General features: G+C 47.7%; 2 protein-coding genes across 5 annotated transcripts; one reads left to right on the top strand and one right to left on the bottom strand.

Annotated features, from left to right (window-relative positions):
- Positions 1-1040: 1040 nt before the first annotated feature.
- srrm2 (serine/arginine repetitive matrix 2) lies at positions 1041-11103 on the bottom strand. Of its 4 annotated transcripts, XM_080487405.1 has the most exons (15): positions 10905-11103; positions 9672-9923; positions 9423-9518; positions 9156-9338; positions 8782-8865; positions 8174-8239; positions 7660-7686; positions 7466-7576; positions 6902-7022; positions 4902-6817; positions 4059-4661; positions 2201-2275; positions 1988-2095; positions 1641-1717; positions 1041-1327 (listed from the first exon to the last, which is right to left on the bottom strand). In XM_080487405.1, the coding sequence occupies exons 2-14, from the start codon at positions 9917-9919 to the stop codon at positions 1663-1665; spliced, it is 3693 nt and encodes a 1230-aa protein (XP_080343531.1). In that variant the 5' UTR covers positions 9920-9923; positions 10905-11103; the 3' UTR covers positions 1041-1327; positions 1641-1662. The 4 variants fall into 4 exon arrangements, with proteins under 4 accessions (XP_080343531.1, XP_080343529.1, XP_080343532.1 ...); XM_080487403.1 differs by having other exon boundaries at positions 1041-1717; XM_080487406.1 differs by having other exon boundaries at positions 1041-1717; positions 4902-6814.
- A 2524-nt stretch (positions 11104-13627) lies between these two features.
- On the top strand, positions 13628-19231 carry arl6ip1 (ARL6 interacting reticulophagy regulator 1). Its single transcript, XM_080487433.1, has 6 exons — positions 13628-13760; positions 15376-15509; positions 17039-17158; positions 18393-18510; positions 18715-18799; positions 18986-19231. Exons 1-6 carry the CDS (start codon positions 13725-13727, stop codon positions 19102-19104), a joined length of 612 nt encoding a protein of 203 aa, XP_080343559.1. The 5' UTR covers positions 13628-13724; the 3' UTR covers positions 19105-19231.
- The last annotated feature ends 383 nt before the right edge of the window (positions 19232-19614 follow it).

The raw sequence follows: 19614 nt of genomic DNA, 5'->3' as shown, positions 1-19614 counted from the left end.
GCATCAGTAGCAGAACCTGAAAATTCATAATCAGTTATGTGTAAAAGTTATCAAAACACTTCTCAAGTGAAAGCGCAAGAAGAAAATACTAATAAGTGTTATCTTTATATGTTTTATTCTATCATTGATGATGTACATAAGTACAAAAACTGAACGTTGATTGACTCAATGACAAGAAAAAGTAAAAATAAATACTCAAGTAAAGTATACAACATACAAATTCTCCTGGAAAAATCTGGTTCGCGTCTTTATTGCTCCAAAAATAAGGAGCAAGCAGTGACATGTCCAACAGCTCTGCCGGAGGAACTGTGGACCTTCTGATCCGGATCCGTGGGAAGAATTACCACTAATACTTGGATATGAACAACCTAGAAGCTGTTTGGTCCTTTATTTATGTAAAATGCCCCTCCAAAAAATACTAAATATCTTGTAAGAAAGCAACCAGGAGAAACTGGGGTAAGGAAACACCAAGAAAAGATCAGTTGGTCAAGATCGTGGAGGAAATCGTGACGTAAAGTGATAAACTATGAACAATTCTTTAATCTTTCAGGCTAAAACATGAAGGTACCGCCCACATGGCTTTCATGTTTTGGTTCATTTGTATGTGAAAATGTGCTTTCTATTAATAATGGTGGAAAATGAGTTCACTAGATTACACTGTAATATAAGTAGACAAAAGGTCTCAACAACTACTGACAATTTCATTTCATTTGTACTTGGTAAAACATATAAGTACTCGAGTATCAGTGGAGGAGCCTGATCTGTCTGATCTTTTAGTTTGATTTTGAACTGGCTTTGCCGTTTCCAAAACGTTAGAATCATCTCATATTTAAGTCAAATGAAAGTCAAGAATAACTTTTAGTGAGAAAATAACAAAAAAGATGTTAGAAAAAAAGTTTTAAAGCCGAAAGCAAAGAAGCTCCAAGTTAACAAATATATAAAACTAAATATGATGAAACCAAAAAGCTGATTAACAGCCTGCAGCTTCATTCCAATCTAGAAATAATGAACACACACACTTCAAAAAAAACAAAAACGCTGACATTTGAGTTTCTTTATTGCAACAGGAGTCGTTTCCGGTGGAACTTATGAAAGTTTGACCACAAAAACACGAAGTGCTGAAGAATCTAAAAACTGGATCCTGAAATGTAGATGGAGCTCATGGCTCGGACTTTGTCTCTCCATAACTTTTACATCCCTTCATTAGTCTTTTGTCAACAATCTTCACGACAAAGCGTCAAGTGGAAACGCATCGTTTGGAAATGTTCCCTCAGCGAGTCGTCGCCATGCCAACGGGCCTAAAAGAGAAGCGGCCACAGAAGATTCCCTGGAAAACCGTTTAAATCAGTTCATCATTCAGAATTTCAGTCACAAAACTCAAAGTCACCACACTAATAAAATGTACAATTTATCTTTATTTGTATTATTCAGGAGTTTCAACAAAGAAATGACACACATTTCAGTTTGCGCTGACATTAAAAGGAAATGGCTGAACGTCCGACCGTCACGACGAAGGAAGAACCAAACACAGACGGCTCGTATCTACAGTCAGAACAGGAACCTGCTTTCATTCACTGCGTCTGAAGCCTACAGCTCATAAAAACAAAATGTACAAGCCGGCTGGCCGCCAGAAGACAAACCGAAGGTCCGAGTCCCAGCGGCTCATTTCCGTGGTCTGCCGGACGCCGAGCGGCTCGGAGACGCTCTGCCGCCGCTCCTACCGGACAAACAAATACTCACTCAGACACATTCACATGGAGGTCAACACGTCCTGATGAGTCCACAGAGAAAAAAGACTTTTCTACATAATCCAAATACTACATCTTTTTAAAGAGTCAAATTAAAGCTTACATCTAAAACTAAATAATGCAGATGATCAAACGAAATTAGAGTTATTTTACAACAGTAAAACTTCTAACAACCGTTTCCTGTGGGGATGATGTAAAGATAAGATAAAGATTCCAACTTGTGTGCCGATGGTACAGACCTGCGGTTCGGGGAGGACGCTGCTGCCCTCATGTGGCGGGGAGGAGAATAACTCAGCGAGCGAGAGTCTCTCAGCGAGTCGGCCGGAACGCGGCGAGGCCGGTCGGGACTGCAAACGCAAATAAACATGAAATATAAACTCCCTGGAACGAAGGTGAAGCTCGGCTCAAAGGAGGGATCTAATGAACCGTGATAGAGAACAAGATCTTCTTACCTCTTCTTCTGGGTTTGTTTCTCGTCTTCAGATGAAGACGACGATGAGGAAGAGCTCGGAGGCTTCACAGCCTTTCTGTAAAACAACATTCAGAGAATCATTCAGTAAGATTCCAGATGTGATTTGTTTCAGAGGGGATGAAGTGTTAAGATAAGATAAGTTAAGATAAGATAAGACGGTATGTGGGAGGATTTTTGAGCCACTGCAGGTTTTCCAAGTCGTCTCAACAATGGAACCTGCTTCAGTTCTTAGAACAAATCTCGTAGTTTTCATGATTAAAGACAAAAACTCCGACAGCTAATATGGAAAACAAACGACTTATTGTGCAGCTCAGCATCAATTACAAGCTTTCATCCTGTGTGTTAAGTAGGGAAGCACCACTTCTGATCCCGGTACCGGAATGTGGATATCTGCTGATACCGATATTATCCTGATAGCAGAGCTGTTTGCTTTAATATTATTATTGTTGATTCTATATGAGGCTGTAATAAACTCCTCTCTACAGTAAAGTATGAAATGTACTAATGTATACATGTACTCTCTCTAAAGACAACTTGAGGTTAGTATCAGGACAGAAAAGGAAGCAGTACAAAGTATTTTAGTTCCATGTGGACAATGTGAGGGTCTGCGTGACGTCATCATCTCATAATAAACTACTTCTATCCCTTTATTAATCCCTGGGGAAATCCTTGAGCAAGGCAGCAGCAACACAATGTTTCCAGCTCTAACGCAGCTCCAACCATCGGGACTATTTCCAGGGAGTTTAGCGTGGAGTAGGACGCAGCTTCACGGAGGAGTGACTCGCCTGCTGACAGCCTGGAGGAGCTGCTGCTCATTGTTCTGATGTCAGAGCTGTTCTCCTCCCAGAGCTGGAGTCTGAAAACACTGAGGTCTGGCTGCAGAGCGCCGCCCTGCTGGACTACGGCTTTGCTAACATCCACGTTGCTGCGTTGCTTTGCTAACATCCACGTTGCTGCGTTGCTTTGCTAACATCCACATTGCTGTGTTGCTTTGCTAACATCCACGTTGCTGCGTTGCTTTGCTAACATCCACGTTGCTGTGTTGCTTTGCTAACATCCACGTTGCTGCGTTGCTTTACAAACATTGCTGTGTTGCTTTGTGGTGTTGTGAGACTAAAATCCCTCCAATCAGCAACATGTTGCCATGAAAAGTTGGATAGCACAGTGCTACTTCCCTAGCCTGCTCGCTGGCTGCAAACTGTGGAATGGATTTCCTGCCTCATTCCTCCTGGTCTCATTGAGACCCGCCTCCCTTCAGGAAATCCAGTCCACAGTTTGCAGCCAGCGAGCAGAGCAGCAGCAGGGAAACACTGGGGATCATTTCAGCACCATGAAGCAGACCAGGATCATGGATCAGACCAGGATCATGGATCAGACCAGGATCATGGAGCAGACCAGGATCATGGATCAGACCAGGATCATGGAGCAGACCAGGATCATGGAGCAGAAAACTCCGTCAATTATGTTGGTATCAGAACCTGATACTGATACCGATACCGGATCGGCTCCGTCCCGAGTATTAAGAGTCAATGTGTTGCTTAAAAAGCCGTTGTATAAAGTGGCGGGATGTTTCCAGTCAGTTTTCTGAATGAAACTGATTTAAATCACACAGTGGACCTCAGGATGAAAGAACAAGCAGGCCAGTAAAGTACAAACGTTTCAAACTGTAAAGAGGCAGAAGAAGATGTTCTCTAGAGGATCAGCACTTTATAAGAAATGAAACGAGGAACCATCAAAGCTGGAATCATGAGTGAGACTGTGGTCAAACAGTGACATCTGGTGGTCACAGACAGTATGTCCTGTTGTAATTTTATACATAAGTTTCTGTTATGGCTCACCCGTTCTCCTGCTCTGGTTCAGAGTCAGAGCTCTCCGAGGATGAGGATGATGAAGAGGAGGAGGAGGAAGAGGAGGAGGAAGAGGAGCTGGAGCTGCTGCTCTGATTGGCCATCTTCTTCGCCTCCTTCCCATTCACGGCGCTCTCGGTCCGGCTCAGCTGCTCGGCCGGCTCCCTGGGTGACGGCCGTGTGGCGTCCACCGCTTGGCCGCCGGCCGGCGACCTCACGGAGGTCACCTCGACGCGCCGCAAGTCCGACTGTGAGCTTCTGCGACCCGGGGGCGGAGCAATGGAGTGGGAGGAGTCTCTGGAGACGGCGTGTGTGGAGGAAGAGGAGCGACTCTTGGGGTCCTCCTGCTCCCTGCGCTGTCCCTCTGCTGGGACCTCCGGAGACGGAGAGGATGAAGAGGAGGAGGCGGAAGAGCTGGAGGAAGAGGAGGATGAAGAAGACGAGGACCTGCGGGGCTGGGGGACATTTTTGGGCGGGACATTTGGTCTTTTTTCTCGCCCTCTCTCCTGCTCTGCCTCCCTCTGCCTTGCCCTCTCCCGGGAGGCGGAGCGACTCGTCCTCCTCCGCCGCTGTGGAGACGGAGACCGCCGAGATCTGAAGACACAACGAGACAATTTTACCTGGAGGAAAACTCCAGGAAGCTTTTCACACCTGTCCACTGTGGAACCAAGTTTGATCTGAGAGGAGCTGAATCAGAAGCACAGCAGCTGGACCAACAGGGGCGAGTGCAAAAGGTTCTATGCTTCTCGAAACACAAATATGCATCATCGCATAAAGAAATCTAGAGAAGAAACCCGACAGGATTCACAGAAGTTCAGGAGGTTTTTCTCTCACCTGATGGGAGGACTTCTTCTTCTCAGACTTCTGGACCTGCTGCGCCTCCTTGGACTCACAGACCTCCTGGAAACCCTCTGATCCCTCAGTCGCTCCCTTTCTCTGTCCCTCTCACGGTCTCGTTCCCTCTGCCGGTCCCTCTCCCGGTCCTGGTCCCTCTGCCGGTCCCTCTCCCGGTCCTGGTTCCTCTGCCGGTCCCTCTCCCGGTCCTGGTCCCTCTGCCGGTCCCTCTCCCGGTCCTGGTCCCTCTGCCGGTCCCTCTCACGGTCCCGGTCCCTCTGTCGGTCCCGGTCAGTCCAGGAATGAGGAGGAGAAGTCCTCCTGAATCTGGGCAGAGGATCCTGGTACTGCTTTGGCGGCGTGCGACGAGGTGGGGAGGCGGCGGCAGTCTTTGGAGGAGGAGAGTGGGACCTCCTGTTTGAGGGGCTGGACCTGGTGGTCCTCCTGGGACCCTCTCGGTCCCCCCGGCTCCTCTGGGTGGGAGAGTGCTGGGCTCCGCCCCTGTGGGGCGGGGAAAGGGGCGGGCTGGGGCTGTCCATCTGGGTGGGGCTGTAGCGCTCCTGGCCCTTGGTCTGGGGTGGGTAGTCTTGGGCTGGCCGGCGAGGGGGCAGTTTGGCTCCTCCCACTTCCCTTTGGGGGGCGTCTCCTTCAGAGCTCTTGCTCCTCCCGTTGGAGAGATATCCGTGAACGGCAGCTCCAATGGTGGACGGAGTCGCTTTGGATGGACTACTTCTGTCTTTCCTCGCCTCCTCCTCTTTAGTGGCCTCATCTTCTGAAGAGGAGGAGGAAGAGGAGGACGAGGAGGATGAGGATGAAGAGGAGGACGAGGAGGAGCTGTCGCTGTCGCTGTCACTGCTGCTGCTCTCTGGTTTCTTCTGGGCTGGTTTGTCCTCCGGCTTCTTCTTCTCCCTCGGAGGACTCGTCATCTTGTCACACTGCTGGCTCGTCTCCGGTCGCTCGCTCCTCGACTTCTCAACAGGCCTCGATGCGTCTCGCCGCCTCTCCGTAGACGGGAGCACTTCCTCCTCCCTCCTGCTCCTCCTGTCTCCATCCCGGTCTCCTCCTCTCGCTCGGTTCAGATGGTCCTTTTCCTTTTCCTTCTCCTTGTCTCCCTGGCGTCCGTTGGCAATCGGCGAGCGAGAAGCAGGCGAGGAAGAGTCAGGAGACTGAGGAGCGTCCCTCCTCCGGTCGACTCTCTGCTGACGAGGAGACGCAGCACTCTGCTGCCTCCTGGTGGCGTCTTTTCTCACAGGCCTCTCTCTCTGAGGCGGCGGCGGTGGAGAAGATGAGGAGTCGTGTCTGCTCCTCTGATGAACCTTCTCCTTCCCTCTGTCAGTCTTTTCTCTGCTCCTTGAACGCCTCCCTTTGTCCACCTCTACGCTCCTTGAACGCCTCCTCTTCTCGGGCTCTACGCTCCTTGAACGCCTCCTCTTCTCGGGCTCTACGCTCCTTGAACGCCTCCTCTTCTCAAGCTCTACGCTCCTTGAACGCCTCCTCTTCTCAAGCTCTACGCTCCTTGAACGCCTCCTCTTCTCAAGCTCTACGCTCCTTGAACGCCTCCTCTTCTCGGGCTCTACGCTCCTTGAACGCCTCCTCTTCTGGGGCTCTACGCTCCTTGAACGCCCCCTCTTCTCGGGCTCTACGCTCCTTGAACGCCTCCTCTTCTCGGGCTCTACGCTCCTTGAACGCCCCCTCTTCTCGGGCTCTACGCTCCTTGAACGCCCCCTCTTCTCGGGCTCTACGCTCCTTGAACGCCTCCTCTTCTCGGGCTCTACGCTCCTTGAACGCCTCCTCTTCTCCCTCTCAGTGGATTTTGCAGGTTGTGGAGGAGGGGAAGGTGAGGAGGAGTCATGTCTCCTTTTGTCTCCTCCTCTTGATGCTTCACTCGGCCGAGCTCTCTCTGCATTGGACCTCTTCTGAACAGAGGAGAGAAGTGTTGGCATTTCCTTACATTTTGAGGTAAACTTCATGGTCTCCATATTGTCTGAGGAGTCACTCACTGCGTCTCCTCCTGGACGTGGTGGGCTGCGCCTCCTCCTGATCGGGGACCTCCCCTTCCTCCCTCCCTCCATGCTTCTTGCCGTTTGCTCCTGCTGCCTTGATCTGGGTGGAGATTCACTGCTGATAAGAGAAGAAAGAAGCGTTCCTTTAGATCTTTGTCTCTCTTTAGTTAGAAAGCAGAATGTCTCACAGCGTCCCCGAGAACGACCCGTCTGAGACTCATTGGACAAAGTGTTGAACCACTTCAGACGTAAAGCGAACAGAAAAAAAGCCTGGTTAGGTTCTATGTAATTTTAAACTGGTTCAAATCTTCTGCTATGGGTGAATATTCATGAGCAGTTGAACTATGGTGTACCCCAGGGCTCCTCCTGAGGCCCACTACTTTAGAAGCTGTGATAGCTGCAGCTGGTTGAAGTCATCAGGAGTCCTCCAGTGAACAAACTCATTGTTTTGATTCCAATATTAGTTTTTTATCAACCATTATAGACACGACTAAAGAGTACGACAGATAATTTAAATTCATGCCGTCATTACGCTAAAGATAATTACTAGTTTGTTGGTACCTGTGCTCAGAGCCAGAGGAGACGCTGATATGTCTCACCACCTTGGTTTTGGGAGGACTCACACTCGGTTTTCTCTTCTTCTTGGACACTTTCTGTTTCTCGTCCGATGAGCTGAATAAGGACACAAACTTTCAGAACACTTTCACCATGAACTATGATCTAAAACATACATTTATAACACTGTTAACACCCACCTGTCGTCGTCCTCATCCGACGCCTCACTGAAACACAAACACACAATAATCACCACCATGTTAGGAAATATAATGCTACTGTGTATTTAGCATTAGCATCTTTCTGTTATTGTTACACTAAACTCTTGTTTATTGGATGAGCCTCATTAAGGCTGAAGTAACTCAGACCTGATGGCGATATGAAGCAGCTCTCACTGGAAGTAGCATTAGCTGTGAGTAGCATTAGCATGCTCAAATAGCAATTAGCTTCCCCTCTGAAGAGCCGATTGCATCCGACCGCACGGTGGAAGTTCATATCAGCAGTTTTGTTGCTGCTTCTTTGCGTTGTCATTAGTTTATGAATCTTTAAGAGGCACTAACGTCTAGATTATAGAGCATCTTCCTCCTAACTGATGTAACTTCAGCTACTTCACCAAGTAACTGGTAAAGTGACTCCACTACTTCTAAAAACACTATTGTTGTAGTATATCTCAGCATCTTCCTCTTTAGTGAAAGCCAGTGAGAGATAAGATACCGTTTCTTCTTCTTCTTTTTGGATTTCTTCTTGTCTCTTTGAGGAGACGGGGATGGACTCTCCGAACTGTGACCAACAAAGAGAAAAACGGTCACGTTTCCTCTGCACATGTCCAGGAAAGACAGTTTAACATGTGAGGACAAAAGAAAGAATAAACTGTGTGATATCAAACACATCACTTTAGGACGACCGAACAAAGTCTTAAAACCCAAAAGAAAAGAGGAACTGGTTCATTTCCTATGTCTCCTCCTCTGTTTGCACCTGAAGGGAAATCATCACACTGTGGGAACGAACACCTTTTTAATAAAGTTGACGGCTGTAGAAATCATGTGTCTGAAGAATCCTTAACCTGAACAGAAACAGAGATTATTTCACATCCTTCGTCATTAAAAAACAAAGACGATGAGTGCAGTAAGATGGGGACCTCATTTTTTTTATTTAATTTGATCTGATCCTGAATTTAACTTGTTTAAGTTTTAAGAAGTTTCCATCATTGTTGGACTGACTGGTTGTACGTGTCCTCTGAAGGATCTTCCACTCCTGGAGAGTCTGAGACCTCACAGATTCAATCCATCAGAAGGAAGTAGAGTGAAGAGCCCTCCTCTCACCTCTCTCGGTTCTTGTTCTTCTTCTTCTTCTTCCGGCTGCGTTTCTTTGGAGGGGAACCCGACTCGTCTGAATCCTCCACCAACCTGAAAGATCGGAGACATTCGTGATGCTGCACAGCACGACAACGCTCCACTGTCAAGTCTTCACAATGCTTCTCATGTAGTTTTTAGTATTTCTGCTGAATGAAGAGTTGGTTTCTGAGCTTGGAGTGGAGAAGATGTGGTTCAAGGTGCTCGAAGATTTTAAGGAAGAACTGTGGTGTCATTTTAGAGAGAGTGTGTGTGTGTGTGTGTGTGTGTGTGTGTGTGTGTGTGTGTGTGTGTGTGTGTGTGTGTGTGTGTGTGTGTGTGTGTGTGTGTGTGTGTACTCTCACGTATACTGCTGCTGCAGCCGCTCCCTCTCCAGCCTCTCCTGCTCCCGCCGCTCCTTCTCCTTCTCCTTGCGGTCGGCGTGGAAGGACGAGCCGTCCACGTAGTCGCTGGAGATGCCGAAGGCGGCGCGGAGCCGGTCGTTCTTCTGCTGATTGGCTGCAGCCAGAGCGTGAGTCTCCGTCACCCTGAGGAGCGGAGCAGAGCCATCAGCGATACCGAATCACCTGGTAAAGGTCCCACCTGTGGTCTGGCGGCGGCGGCGTTCATACGTGGGTCTCTCTGTGGAGTTGGGGGCCGGCTCAAGCTTCTCCTGCAGCATCATCCGGAAGCTGTTCACCTTCTCTTCAATCTCCTCGGCAGAATATCTGAACGTACAGCAGGAAACAAAGATTAACTACTGAGTCAGTAGTTAATCTCACATTTCACACATTTCATCCTCCACATGCTGCCATTTCAGACATTAGTTCACATAGAATTCAAGAATCCGCTGTTGGACACCAGTGTGGAGACGTCCTTACCCCTGTTCCTCCATCATGTCCTGCAGCTCGGCACACTTCACCTCCAGCTGCCTCTTGCGCTGGTGCTCCAGGATGTCGGCGTTGGGCTGCCTGTTGAGTTGACTCTCCAGCCTCTCGCGGTCCTTCTCGTCCCGCTCGCCTCCACGCTCATCCCGCGGCCGTTTGACCCGCAGGCTGGACAGGTTTCTCTGCACATAGCCATTGGTGCCGCTTCCTCGCGGAGTCGTCAGTCCAATCCCATTGTACATGACTCTGCAGAGAGAGAGAACATCTTTGGTTTCCAGCCTGGGAACAAAGAAAGTCACTTCAGGAAGGTGGTTCCTGTGCTGTGTGTTGAGGGAGACCGTGCGAATGGACAAATATAGACAGTATCCAGGAATCAGTGCAGACTGACGCCTTACATTTCCATTCAAAGTTTCATATTATTTATTCAAAGTTTTGTTGTAAGAACCGGACCTGTGTTTCAAATTATCGTCCTCATTTCTGGTATTGCCCAGTTTAAGATTATTGCTTTCATTATGGCTCTTATTTATTGTGGCAGATAGAAAATCAGGTGAAACGTTGATTGTCATATAACTTATTGCCACCTTCAATGGTGTGACAGTTTGCGTCACAAATTTGGATTTATTTGGGTCAAAGGATTTTCACACTGGATTTAAAGGGTTTCAAGTCAAGGCCTCAAAGATGTTAGCGTGACTTTGACAATTTGACTTCAGACACTTGTAGATGTCGTGATTCTAGTCTTTAGGTCCGTAATAGAGACAAACCATCAAACAGAAACCATAAATTGGCTTCATAAATGACTGAAACAGAAACTCCAACAGCTTCAGTCCGGCGGCATTATGTTTACACGGACTTTTCCGGGATTCCTGCAGCAACTGGAAGGTTCACGACACATTGGGTGGATCTGCTTGAGTTTGATGCTAGATTTTAACATCACATTCTATTCTTTAATTCAAGGAAAATGGACAAAATGTAGATTTAGAGGCGCAATAACACGTGCGCCAAACAGGCCTCTTCTGCATAATTTCAATTAGCGGGATTATGCTAACCAACACGAAAAGTAGCCCTTCGATCAAAATGACACATAAACGACGAGATTTACCTGGTCTGGAAGTCACAGTGTAAACATTGATCTTAAACGATGTGTTTTGTGTGGAACCCTGAAACCGTCTGAAGGCCTGAGCGCCTCACACCTGCGGGCTAAGCTAAGCTAAGCTATCCGCTACGTACCAGCTTTGTTCCTCCGGAGCGAGGAGTAAACCGTATCCGGGGAAGGTCCTGCTGCTAAACGCCGTCCCGCTGAATCACACACACCAGAAGATGAGTTTATAATCACTTCGTTTTGTGAAAATACTGAGTGAAGTGAGGGAGCGGTGCTAGCTTCAGTACAATTAGCTGCTAGCTGGTTCACTCGCCAACTGGTGACTGTGACGTCATACGAACGTTTCAGACGCTTTGCATGATGCGTTCAGGTTCAGGAAATAGAAATTGGAAATACCACGACACGATTGTTTGAATTTAATTTAGCGAAACGTCTCCTGTATTTTTTTGTCATGAGAAACGAATACACCCCCCCCCCCCAGCAAAATATCGCTTGTTTTTCTTCATACTACCATGATGGAACCTTTATGACTAAAAGCGTGCAATTTCCCACCAAATACAACCCTAACCTTAACCCTTGCCAGGAGTCACAAACATTATAATTTATGGGCGTAAATCTGTGCCAGGAAGAGTTTGAATTTGAGTCTCTAACTGTGAAGTCTTATACCATCAAATTCAGACTTTTAGAATTCAGGATTTCAAAAGCGATACAATTTCGTACATACAATACCCTTGTCAGTGCTACATATATTATTTGCAGTTATCACACTGAACCAAATACTTTAGAACTGTTATTAGATTAACCAGCCTGAGCAGCTCTATCTAGACAGTAAGATGATTTTCTAGATTAACCAGCCTGAGCAGCTCTATCTAGACAGTAACATGATTTTCTAGATGAAACCAGCCTGAGCAGCTCTATCTAGACAGTAAGATGATTTTCTAGATTAACCAGCCTGAGCAGCTCTATCGAGACAGTAAGATGAAGCAGGAACATAAATTAACAAAGAAGCAGCAACAAAAGAGGAACATGATTTGAAAGTTGAACAAATGATGACAGAGAACAAGCAACTTCAGCAACACCTTTCATGAGGAGTGGAAGTGTGTGTGTGTGTGTGTGTGTGTGTGTCCACTGGGTGTGTCCAGAGCTGTTGTGGGGGGGCCTGTAGCGACACCCCGGCAGACGGCAGCCCCCCAGGCCCGGAGAGGCCCCAGCGAACCATCTGAGAGCCACGCCCCCGCCCAGAACGCACCAGATGGAGAATGCAGAGAGGACCCCCCCCCAACAGGCAAAAGGAGCCCACCAGAGAAGGATAAAGGGCCCCCCCTACCCGGGCAGAGAAGGCCCGCCTAACAACAACAACAACAACAACAACAACAATAGCAATAGCGATAGCGATAGCGATAGCGATAGCGATAACGATAGCGATAGCGATAGCAATAGCAATAGCAATAGCAATAACAATAACAATAACAATAGCAATAGCAATAGCAATAACAATAGCAATAACAATAACAATAACAATAATAAAAGCTGCAAGTGGCCTTGATCGGGACCTCACACTCTGGCCTCTGGCCTGTTGGGGTCGGCCTAATCTTGGCTTCTGCCCCATTTAAATATTGATCAAATAGAAAATGACTTTTATTTTGAAAAATGTGGTGGCTTTTATTTTGAAAGCCAACTAACCTCTAATCTAGCGAAACCATAAATATCAATTTCTCAGATATTTGATGTCATTTCAATAAAAAATGACTTTTTTTTAAATTGGGGGCTTTTATTTTGAAAGCCAGCTCACCCCTAGCCTAGCTAAACATTTAATATCCAGTTTGAAGTCAAAATTGTAATTTTTGATGAACAAGGATTTTATTTTGAAGGATTTTTGGGCTTTTATTTTGAAAGCCAGCTCACCCCTGGGCATAGCTAAACACTTAATATGCAATTTGAAGTCAACATTGTAACTTTTGCTAAAGACAGACTTTTATTTTGAAGGAGTTTCGGTCTTTAATTTGGAAAGTCAGCACATACAGGTGAAGTGGTCGCAGTTTGACATGGTATGATGTCATTCTTGGTGTGAATGATGCAACTCTGATGAACGCAGCTGCAGGCAGTGATGTCATCACAGTGAGAGAGACAACGGATTTTATCGATATATTTTGGAAACAACTCCGCAGAATCCACAGTTTTGGGGCAAATTTTCATAGAATTATAATTTCTTAAGAGGAAATTTGTCGTCTTTCAGTCTGCGTGGGTTTGGAAGCAGTCAGATGTAAATGGCGAGAACAAACCAAATGACAGCATTGTTCTCTCTCACAGTTCTCACAGAAACACTGAGACGCATCCCAAGACCAGCAGCAGAGCGAAGGAACTTCAGAAGCACAACTGTCAGTGCTGTTTGGGGAATCGTGCTGCACTGATCCACGGTCTGGAGGACCAGGATGGGATCAGGTCACCATGAGTGAGACATCTGGCCTCATAAAGAACCTCCAGGACAGAGCCTTTCTGCAGCTCCAACAATTCTTCTCCCTGCTCATGCAGGAAGGAGGTGGAGGTTTTATACAACACACTGCAAAGAGGAGCCCCGATGCCCCCCCGATCAGCAGTGCTCTCCTGTTTCATGAAGAATGTGCTGAAAATACGGCAGCAAACTGATAAAATGTCCGCCACTGTAACTCTCACTATGGAGCTGAAGACTCAGGCCGACGAGGAACCAACAGAGCACTGGTGATGAAGGAGGCAGGCCACATCGGGAAGGCAGGTTTGTAAAAGATTAGTTAAACTACATCTCCCAGCATGCTCCGGGCCGTGTGACGTAGGAGCCTTTTAAAAACATCCTGCCTTGGTCGGACCGTTAGTGACGCTCAGTCCGCCTCAGCTGCAGTCAGTGTGTCGCTCCGCGGCTCCTTTCTCTCAAATAACGCTCAAATCTGCCAAACTCACCGAACTCAGCAAACATGACCGAGGGCGACAACAAAAGCGCGAACTTATTAGTGAGTATAAATGAAGATCATTTTGTGTTTGTCGGGTATTTTCGTGCTCCTGCGTGGTTGTGGGTGTGCTCGCAGTTAGCATGTGTTAGCCGCCTCCTGGCTAGCTCCACCAGCCGCGGCTGTGGGCTGCTATCATGGCGTGAGCAGCAACTTTTCACCGTTACATCGCCAGAGAAGCCAACTGTGATCGGGCTGTAATCGCTGATCCGACCATCTGCCACGGTGCGGCCGCCTGTTGGAGCGGTGGCCTCAGGGTTCCTTTGTGACTCCAGCCGAGCAGCTCAGTCACAAGGGCTGACTGTGGTTAGAAAAGCTCGTGTCGTTATTCAGCTTCTCGGTTTCCTGTCATGTCGGCGGTGCTTCTCGCCCGGAGGAACAACCCGCCCTCGATCTCTCCACGCAAACACACAGTCCTGCTCTTTCTCCGCTGCTCCTCTATATATTCATGTGTTGTTGATGTACAGGCTCAGATTATGTCCACATCAGAAACCCTCTCCTAGCAGATGTCCTCGTGCCGGACTGGGAGCAGGATGAAGCACACGCTGATGTCATTTTCCTCCAACTGATTACTGAGCTAATTATTGCGGTCAGATACCGTCACATCAAATGACCCGTGAGATTCAAACCTACAACCCTCAGATCCCAAGTCTCTAACCTCTAAATCACTGCTGACTTAATCTCCAGAGTAGATTGAAGAAATGGAGCAAGAAGAAGGTAGTTGAGATGAAGAGCAACGACTGTTAAACTTCTTTAGTTAATAAAGGTGATCCATCTGGATTATTGTAGTTTTAGCTGAGTTGGTCCGACTCACTTAGTATTGTTCACCTGAAGATGCTCTATAATCTTGTGTTGGAGGAGGAAGATGCTCCATAATCTGATGTTGGAGGAGGAAGATGCTCCATAATCTGATGTTGGAGGAGGAAGATGCTCCATAATCTGATGTTGGAGGAGGAAGATGCTCCATAATCTTGTGTTAGAGGAGGAAGATGCTCCATAATCTGATGTTGGAGGAGGAAGATGCTCCATAATCTTGTGTTAGAGGAGGAAGATGCTCCATAATCTGATGTTGGAAGAGGAAGATGCTCCATAATCTGATGTTGCAGGAGGAAGATGCTCCATAATCTGATGTTGCAGGAGGAAGATGCTCTATAATCTGATGTTGCAGGAGGAAGATGCTCCATAATCTGATGTTGCAGGAGGAAGATGCTCTATAATCTGATGTTGCAGGAGGAAGATGCTCCATAATCTGATGTTGCAGGAGGAAGATGCTCTATAATCTGATGTTGCAGGAGGAAGATGCTCCATAATCTGATGTTGCAGGAGGAAGATGCTCTATAATCTGATGTTGCAGGAGGAAGATGCTCCATAATCTGATGTTGCAGGAGGAAGATGCTCTATAATCTGAGGTTTAAAGAAACAAATTTCTGAACTAATCACAAGCAGCAGCAGCGGAGATGAACCACCATCATGCGTACACAGGCAGCAGACATGGCTGACGGTCTGACGCTCCTTCCAGTGTTTGATTGTGTTTATTAAGCCAGCAGGTCGCAGCAGGTCGCGGCGGCCATGACTAACGTCCAGCAGAGCTGAGCGTGGTGTTGACTCTGTGTTTCAGGCTCAGGAGACGGCTCAGCTGGAGGAGCAGCTGCAGGGCTGGGGTGAGGTCATCCTGGCCGGGGACCGCGTCCTGCGCTGGGAGAAGCCCTGGTTCCCTGGAGCTCTGATGGCCGCCACCACCGTGCTCTTCCTGTGAGTCCCCCCCCCCCCCCCCACAGGGGTGCAAACTGCCCGGCACATAGCAGGCATTTCCGTCCTGCTCACTCTGATCTGTCTGATATATCTTGTTACAAGAACGAAGCTGCTGCTGAGGCGTCTTTATAAAGATCCGGCTTATAGAGTGGCTGCACTCTAATCTCACAGTTCTCAGTCATAGTTCTTCAATTTTGTGCGTCTGACTTGTGTTGTCATCGGGTTTGTTGAAATAAAGAAGTGAAACAGGATGTGGTGCACGAGGAAACATGGTTGGTTGCAGATCACTGGTGTCGGCAGTGCCATGACCCAGCAGTATCCACCGAGCATGTTAGCACGACTCCCCGGTCCCTGCTGCTCTGTGAGGGGGGCCGAGGCTGCTCTGTGAGGGGGGCCGAGGCTGCTCTGTGAGGGGGGCCGAGGCTGCTCTGTGAGGGGGGCCGAGGCTGCTCTGTGAGGGGGGCCGAGGCTGCTCTGTGAAGGAGGCCGAGGCTGCAGGAACTCTGCTGCTCCAGCATTACCGTCTCATTGTGTCAAAAACTAAAGAACAATCTTCACCGTCAGGATAGAACCAGTGAGACTGTAGTTTAGCCTTGATGGCTGGAGAGAGTCGGCAGAGGCGTCCCTGAGGCGTCCCAGAGGCGTCCCAGAGGCGTCCCATCAAACCTCTAGATAATATTTCATCCTGAAGAAGTTTAAGGTTTGTTTCTTTCACCAGTGGAGGATACTGTTTCCCTTCGTCCGATAAGCGTTCCGTGGACACAATAAGACATCAGCTGTTCTGTCTCAACTGAGGAAATTTAAAATGTCGCAAAAGTCATGAACCAAGCTAAAGATGAGTTTGTTATTAAAGTTTCCGTTGATGTTACCAGTGAAGCCAAACGTCAAACTCAACATGTGAATCTGATTTTTAAAAGCCTTGGGGCAGAACCCCCTCACGGGGTCCCACACTGCAGTCTGTGAAGCTCTGAGTTCCCATGAAAGCCTCTTTTGTGAACTTTTTTCATTTCCCTGAACACGGCGTTCTTCTAAGCTGATCCGCGGTTCGTCTCTCGGCTGCATAAACTTCTGAAGCTCCAGGAAGACGAACTCCTCCAGCCAGCCTGCAGATTATATACTGGCCAAAAACATTCCACCTTTTCTTTAACTAATAATATAAATACAAATCAAATGAGTTAATAAAAAGCTATATGCTGAAGATGTTGAAATATTTAAGTCCAAACCTGCCAGATGAGTGACCACTAGAGGTCACTGTTTGACCTCAGAAAACGCTCCATTACTGCTGGATTAGACTAAGAGAAGAAGAACGTCCACAGCAGAACTTAAAGTGAAAGTAGAAACCAGAGAGTGTTCATAGTGAGAAACCTGTGAGGGACTGAAGTAAAGAAACTCACCATGGTTAAGAAATCAGCAAAAGCTCATCGTGGGCTAGAACCTTGACAGAAGGTTCTGGATCAGGATTATCAAGGTTCTGATCCACCAGAGAGGTTTAGGTTTCAGTTGGGTTTCTAACCATGACTCTGTTTCAGGCTGATCTACTACCTGGACCCGTCGGTGCTGACCGGACTGTCCTGCTCCGTCATGCTGCTCTGCCTGGCCGACTACCTGGTGCCCACGCTCGCCCCTCGAGTCTTCGGCTCCAATAAGTGGTGAGAGCCGCTCAAATCGGAGTCATGTGACCACACCGTGCAGCCCTGTGAAGGTCACGGGGAAGTCTTCCTCACCTGAGAGTCGGAGCTTCGTCGTTCAGTCTCGCCTCAAACTGGTTCTACTCCCTGAGATTATTACACTTAAACATGTGACTTCACAGCCGGATCGTCAAGAAGCTGCTTTAAATGGAGCTGCTCTACGACGGCTCGCTGGAGATCCATCAGTTGGAGGAGGGAGATGCTCTATAATCTGATGTTAGAGGAGGGAGATGCTCTATAATCTGGATTAGAGGAGGAGGATGCTCTATAATCTGGATTAGCGGGGGAGTGTGCTCTATAATCTGATGCTAGAGGAGGAATATGCTCAATAATCTGGATTAGAGGATGATGCTCTATAATTTGATGTTGGAGGAGGAATATGCTCTATAATGTGATGTTGGAGGGGGAACGATGCTCTATAATCTGATGTGGGGGAGGGCGGTGCTCTATAATCTGATGTTGGAGGAGGAAGATGCTCTATGATCTGGTGTTGGAGGAGGAAGATGCTCTATGATCTGGTGTTGGAGGGGGAACGATGCTCTATAATCTGATGTGGGGGAGGACGGTGCTCTATAATCTGATGTTGTAGGAGGAAGATGCTCTATAATCTGATGTGGGGGAGGACGGTGCTCTATAATCTGATGTTGGAGGAGGAATCTGCTCTATAATCTGATGTTGGAGGAGGAATATGCTCTATAATCTGATGTTGGAGGAGGAGGATGCTCTATAATGGGATTTTGGAGGAGGAGGATGCTTTATAATCTGATGCTAGAAGAAGAAGATGTTTTATATTCTGGATGTTTGCTGAAGTTACATGGAAGTAACTGACTTTATCATAGTAATCCATAAGGACTCCATGAGTTTTGAAATAGGAATGAGATTATTGAGGAAGTTTAAAGCGGTTGATCCTGGACTGTAAAGCTCTGCTTTGTGTCTTTGATGGTTGGTTGTCGGTGCTGCGTCAGGCTGCTCCAGGGTCACAGAGCTGCAGCACCCAGTCTGAGCGCACTCTGTGACACGACTGAAATAAAGACTGCCGACTCAGCAGAAAGGACGGAGCGCCTCCCTCAGCTGTGCCTCCGTCCTTCATCCAGAGCAGCTCCTTGAAATTCACGTTGTTTGTGCCATTTCTTTTCTGTAATTAGATGTTTAAAGCGTGCCCTGCTTGTAATCTGATGTGTGCGTGTTGCTTCAGGACCACGGAGCAGCAGCAGCGTTTCCATGAGATCTGTGGTAACCTGGTGAAGACGCAGCGCCGGGTGGTCGGCTGGTGGAAGAGACTCTGCGCACTCAAAGAGGAGAAACCCAAAATGGTAACGAGTGGACGCCCAGCAGGGAGCCTTTCTTCTCTCTCTCTGCTCCACATGATAAAAATACCAGCCGCTGCGACTCTGTTCCACTTAGCAGGACTCTAACTGGGTCGCACATCACTGGTGCTTGTAAAAATATCAGGAGTGATTCAGTGAGGGGTGGGGGGTAGTATGGGGCAGTAACCTGACCTCTCTGCTCCTCTGCAGTACTTCGCCTCGGTGATCAGCAGCCTGCTGGCGGTGGCCTGGATCGGACAGCAGGTCCACAACTTGTTCCTCACCTACCTGATCGGTGAGTCTGGAGGCTAAACTTCACAAACTGTCCCGTTCCCTTCGACTTCCTGCCTCATGACAACCCCCATGGTCCTTTCAGCACCGTAATATCACACAGTGATCAATGTTTTAATGTATTAATTAGGTGTGTGTGTGTGTGTGTGTGTGTGTGTGTGTGTGTGTGTGTGTGTGTGTGTGTGTGTAGTGAGCTTCCTGCTGCTGCTGCCTGGACTGAACCAGCACGGCGTCATCACCAAGTACGCCGGCATGGCCAAGAGGGAGATCAACAAACTCCTGAAACAGAAGGAGAAGAAGAACGAGTAGATGTGATGATGATGATGATGGGAAGTCGATTTAAAAGAGAAAAGAGAGAGACCGAGGTGGAGCGCCCCCCTGCTTTTTGGGCCTTTTTGAGTTTTTCCACCTTTTAAATAAGTTCAATACCCCCCCCCCCCCCCCCCCCCCCCCCCCCTTGTGCTGCATGCAGCCTCCACATGAAGCCCCCCCCCCCCCCCCCCCCCCTGTTATCATGACTACTGAGCAGATCTGTCATATTTTGTAGCGTCACTGCGTCGTTTGAAGTCTTTCTTTTGTGCTTATTTAAACGTAGCTGAGAACAAAACTGGATCTGTTTGTTTGTATATACGTCTTTATTCTCTTCATCTTATTTATGTCTTTCTGTTTTTTTCTGCTCTCATTTTATGACTTTACTTGACAACTTTATGAAAACGTGAATAAACTTTGACTTCAATGGACTTCCTGGCGTTTTGGAGTTTATTGTGAATGTTTCCCCAGAGGCGACGAGGAAAGCTGACGTGGGGTCAAGGGTCGTGT

This window comes from Lipophrys pholis, assembly GCF_963383615.2.
Source record: "Lipophrys pholis genome assembly, chromosome: 19".
Classification (NCBI taxonomy): Eukaryota; Metazoa; Chordata; class Actinopteri; order Blenniiformes; family Blenniidae; genus Lipophrys; species Lipophrys pholis.
This window is presented reverse-complemented; position numbering and strand designations above follow the sequence as displayed.

Excerpts from the sequence above, each read along its gene's own strand:
- srrm2 (XM_080487403.1), bottom strand. The coding sequence starts at position 9,919 with ATGTACAATGGGATTGGACTGACGACTCCGCGAGGAAGCGGCACCAAT. Across the intron at positions 7,023-7,465 it reads TCCTCTGGCTCTGAGCACAG|CAGTGAATCTCCACCCAGAT; the intron begins GTACCAACAAAC and ends TTCTCTTATCAG. Across the intron at positions 1,718-1,987 it reads GCGTCCTCCCCGAACCGCAG|GAGCGGCGGCAGAGCGTCTC; the intron begins GTCTGTACCATC and ends TTTGTCCGGTAG.
- arl6ip1 (XM_080487433.1), top strand. The coding sequence starts at position 13,725 with ATGACCGAGGGCGACAACAAAAGCGCGAACTTATTA. Across the intron at positions 17,159-18,392 it reads GTCTTCGGCTCCAATAAGTG|GACCACGGAGCAGCAGCAGC; the intron begins GTGAGAGCCGCT and ends GTGTTGCTTCAG. Across the intron at positions 18,800-18,985 it reads GTTCCTCACCTACCTGATCG|TGAGCTTCCTGCTGCTGCTG; the intron begins GTGAGTCTGGAG and ends GTGTGTGTGTAG.